At 49.6% G+C, this 4,942-nt stretch overlaps 1 protein-coding gene across 1 annotated transcript in view; it reads right to left on the reverse strand.

Moving 5' to 3' along the window:
• Window positions 1-4,656, reverse strand: part of ERMP1 (endoplasmic reticulum metallopeptidase 1) — a 40,315-nt gene extending 35,659 nt beyond the window's left edge. The window contains exons 1-3 of the mRNA XM_029919690.1: window positions 4,565-4,656; window positions 3,941-4,284; window positions 31-158 (exon numbers count right to left, since the gene is read on the reverse strand). Of these exons, the coding sequence (XP_029775550.1) occupies window positions 31-158; window positions 3,941-4,284; window positions 4,565-4,656 (564 nt within the window). The remainder of the gene's footprint in view (window positions 1-30; window positions 159-3,940; window positions 4,285-4,564) is intronic.
• Between the last annotated feature and the right edge of the window lie 286 nt (window positions 4,657-4,942).

Consider the following 4,942-nt stretch of genomic DNA (forward strand, 5'->3'; position numbering starts at 1 on the left):
GGTCTAGTATTTAAAAGAGTAAACTCTCACTTGCAGGACGTTTTCCTCTGCACCATTGAAGAGAAATATGACGGCGTGTCGCAGGGCGTCCGAGGACGTGGACAGCACGCGGAGCACTTCCAGCAGCACGGAGCAGCTCACCGCGTCATCGCTGGCACCTTTAAACCAGAGGGAGAGATTCTGCTTCTCAGAATGGAGGGTTTTTTTTCCAGTTTTTTTATTTTAAAGAGAGAGCGCAAGAGCAAGGGAGAGGGACAGAGGTGGGGATAGATAGAGAATCTTAAACAGGCTCCGCGATCAGCGAGGATCCCAATGCGGGGCTCGATCCCATGACCCTGGGATCATGACCTGAGCCAAAATCAAGAGCCAGACACTCAACCCAGTGAGCACCCAGGCGCCCCGCCTCTCCGGTGAGCTCAAGCCCCTCGTCGGGCTCGCTGCTGGCAGCACAAAGCCTGCTTCAGATCCTCTGTCCCTTTCTCCCTCTTCCCCATTTGCGCTCTCTCTCTCTGTCAAAAATGAATAAGGCACTTAAACAAAAGAAGAAGAAGAAAGCACCACAGTGGCTACAAGATCAGAAGCCCACGTCGCCTGTCTCTGCCAGCTGGTGCCCAGCGGGGGGCAGTCTCTCGCCTCCTATCTGCCGAGCAGGACTGGTGAATCCCGAAAACCCGCGTTCTCCTCAAGCCCGCACTTCGTCCTCACTGCACGTCCTCTGCGATTTTCTCACGGCTGGGGCCCCAGCTTCCTGCACCGTCTCCCGCCCCACCTGCCCCTCCTGCCGGAATCCCAAAGCTGCGTGTCACTCCACACCCACAGAGAGGCGGCCAGGGTGACGGAGCATTCTGTGAAGATGCTGTGGCGAAGGGGATGAGGGGAGGGAAAAGCAGAGACGCCATCAAAGCCGGGAAGACACAGGAGAGGAGACCGATGACCTGGACAGCGCCCTGGTCCCAGTGCTGAGGAAGCAGAGGACTCGTCAAAGCACTTCCCTTCTTCTGGCTCAGAAACCTCCTATGTTATAACCTCCACGGTTATGAAGGTGACTTTAATACCCTGATTTTTAAAAGCACTGTAAGAGGTAGTTAAAGGGACAGACTACACGTTTGAGGACATTGAGGAGTCACTGGGAAGTCTTTCTTCAGGTGAGGGGATCCGCGGTACCACGAGCCTGTCTGGAGAATCCTGACCTTGGAGGAGAGCGGTCTGAGATACAGAGCACTTAGCACCGCTGAGAGCTATTCCAAATCCTCGGGGGGAACAGGGCTGGACCTCTGACGTCGGGGGGCAGGTGTGCTCAGGGTAAACAATCCTGGTTTTGCACACGTTTGAATTTTTCCATAAGAGAAAGTTGAGAGCGTCAGTAAAGGAAGTAGGCACAGTAATAACCCAGGCCGAGCTTCCTGGGTTTGCCCACGGGGAGGCAGTGTGCGACAGAAGTTAGCGTGGCTCCAGAGCAAGAGAGACTCGGGAGGCAAATTCGAGCTCTGGTACTTCCCCTACAGTTTCCTGGTCGGCCCGGGGGGCAGGCGTGTTGGGAGGATGACAGGAGAACACGCTCCAGTCCAGCGTTAGCTGCTCCTTCTCCTGCTTACACATTTAGGAAAGGCTCTGCCGCCAGCCACAACGCTCGTTTGGGCGCTGTTAAATTCCAGACCCCATTCCTACTCACGGCCAAACTGCTCATTCGCTATCCTCGTCTTGGTGAGGATCACCAGGTTGTATTTTAATCAAAGGGAACGAAAGTAATAATTATCTAATTACCGTCAAGTAGAAAGTACATGTAGCTATCAGTAAAAAGCAACTCATTCCCACAACCAAATGCAATTAGTAGTTTTTCACTTTGACACTGAGTTACTTTAAACAGCAACAATAAAATTTGTATTCAAAGTGAGAGAACAAGAAATTGAAAGAAATATACAGAGGTTGGATTAAAAAGTTAAACTGTTCCCTCATCTTCCTTTATTTGAATGGTCTGGCATTTGAGAACAGGACTAGATGAGGGTTAAATACCTCTAAGAAAGAGGACAGTATCTCTAAGGGCCGGGTGGCTTGCCAATACCCCTTTCCATTTATAATTAACGCTGAACTTGAAACCACCACTAAAAGAACTCAATGTCTCTTCTACCAACAACCTGGAACCATGCAGCAAGCCCAAGAAGATACTTAAGGCCTTTCTGCAGGTAACATTACTCCGAATTGGTATCAGTTCCTAAGTTCCAGATGCATCGGTGAGAAGAAAGGGGGGAAAACCCCCGTCCACTTGGTTCATCCACTGACAGGATGCAGGTGATCTGTATCCCGACAGGCGACCATCTATTTTATGACCCTGCTGTTCAACTGTTTTTATTTTTACATTTGCAACGGGCAGGAATTTCCTTGAGCTTGCCGGCTAGGTATCCTTATACAATTTTAATTAAAAATGGGTTCAATGACCCGCAAAATTGCCATTCTTTCATTCCTGGACTCCATGTATGTGATTGATAACATCTGGCACTATGTTTCTGACGCCCGCACACACATCTTCCTCTTACAATGCTCCTGAGTAACCCTGGTGTTACTCTGTCCCACCCAAGAGTTGAAGCATTGTAACAGTGGGTGTGGGGCGACCCTTATTTTACAGCTTCCCCGAAACAGGCATGAAGGGCTTACCAGTTCCCTAGCACAAAGGTGTTTCTGACTTTATAAAGCAGATGTCTGTCTGTACAAAGATACTCGAAAAAGCTTCTAAGTGCAGTTGGCAAGCTTTCTGATTAAAGATACCCTAGAGTGAACTGTGTCATCAAGCAAATAAATTGTCTTTTGTATAACTTTGTATCTTTTATCTTTTGTAGCTGGATGTCTGTATGAGCCTGCTATCGGTTCAAGCAATCCAGAAATATTACAGTCAAGTAACGATGAATAGGAATTAATCTCCATTTTGCAAGTCAGAAACAGAGCAGAGAAGAGCTCAGGTATTTTGCCAAAAGGAACATTAACGATCCTCTCCTTCCTTTCAAATGCAGCTCAAAGGACTGGCTGGCCGGAACCCCAGGACCCCAGCATCTGGTGCCACCTCTGTCTCTGATCAATGGTGACCAGCCAGGTTTACTCCTGTGACAAAAGACAGGGCTGAACTAGACAGAGCCACACCCCGCCTCAGCTCCTCTATCTCTAAAGCGCCAGGATTCCACCGAAAACTGCTACCATCTTCCATTCGTCCTACTTGGAACCTGCCTCCTGAAAACACTGCTCTTGGGAATCTTATTTTTAAAGCTGGAACTTCAAGTTAGGGAGTTCTCATTCACCCTACGAATATTATATTGTGTCAGACACGGTCCTGAACGTCATGTGTTCCATTCTGCCAAAGTCTTTTCAGAGCAAGGTTTGTGGACCAAGGAGCTCTTCTAAGACTATGGCACCCCAGTGGGCCCAAATCCTGGCCTTCCAGGGGGACAGACACTGCTAGCAGAGCCGTCCTCCGAACCCAGCCTCCCAAAAAGGCGAAGCCTAGTCCTTCATCACAAATGCCCACAGCCTCCCAGGACAGGGAGCTGGGTAGACGCAGAAGAACCTACCCCCAGGGCTCAGGGACACACGCCGGCAGGCCACCAAGGTGGCCTCGACCTGCCCAACACACTCCCTGCCCTGTCACTGGGCTGCTGGACCTAAGGTCCGAGAAAGAAAAAAAGAAAGAAAGAGAGAGAGAGAGAGAGAGAAAGAAAGCAAGCAAGCAAGCACTTGAGAGAATAGTGAGAGTGTGAATCTTAAACCAACTGATACTGTTCTAATTATCTTCAATTCCATCACGATGAGAAAAAGGTTTGTCAAAAAAACAAACAAATAACGCCCCCCCCCCCTCCAAAATGGTGCCCTCCCACTACCCAAGCAGCTTGGGGTTAGTAGGCTCCCCGGGCACACTGAAGTCCAGCTCCAAAATGACTAAAAATAAGGTGGATACCCGGGGAGTTGGCCACGGAGTCAAAATGACAGTTAGCCAGGACAGCATGCTGGGCCCCGTCCCTGGGCTCCAGCTTCACCACGACGTTGGTGATGTTGTCATAGTAACTTGTAAAGCCTCCCAGGAAGTCAATGCTAAAGGAGCCGGTGGGCCGCTGGACATCTACTGAAATCCTGTGAAGGCTGCTGCTTTGAACTTCAATCAGTTTAATCTGTTCCAAGAGATAACGGACCGTCAGGATCTCATTTTCGGGACTTCCTGTGGTCCTGGGGCCAATGGATGTGATGTGTTCAAGATAATCCCTGGAAGGAACCAAAAGACCCACGATGACAAGGCATGCCAGGCTTGAGAGGAATGCTTAAGGCCGGGGAACTTTTCCTGTATGCCCCTCCCCCAGCCAGCGAAAACCGGTTCTTTGACCTCTCACATCTAAAAAGGCTGACTTTTTTTTTTTTAATCTCAGGTACCCTGTGAAAAATCCCTTCGGGAAGTTCCATCTGCTCTTTTCACCTTCTGTGAGTTCCTCCTTCAGCCCTCCCCACCGGCCCCACTCCCAACTTCCTCCTCTCCCCACATCAGAGACTAGAGACTCCGCTCAAAACGCGGGAATGCTGAAGGCTGGACCGAATCCGGCCTCCCTGAGCCTCGAAGGGAGAGTTACTGATTCTAAGCAGCAGAAGCCAATGAGCAAGGACAAGCAGAGAAAAACTCCCCATCGCTGAGAATGGACTCAGCCCTCTCGGTGGCGTGCACACCGGGCCTAATAATTTCAGTTCAGGCCCAAGCCAACCCTACCCCTAAAACAAACAAAAGAGAGCAAGTTATCTTTTCACTGCATTCCAAGTGGGCAAAAAGGGAGGGGGGAGGCGTGTTCCAGAAAGTCTTTAAGAAAATAAGCTTCCAGCACTTTGTATTGCAAAGTTTTAAAAACACAGTGGCTGCTGAAAACTCCACTAGCTTGTGATTTTAGGAGCTTTGGCCTACTTAGGGTTACAATACCTT

Source organism: Suricata suricatta, chromosome 13, assembly GCF_006229205.1.
Source record: "Suricata suricatta isolate VVHF042 chromosome 13, meerkat_22Aug2017_6uvM2_HiC, whole genome shotgun sequence".
NCBI lineage: Eukaryota > Metazoa > Chordata > Mammalia > Carnivora > Herpestidae > Suricata > Suricata suricatta.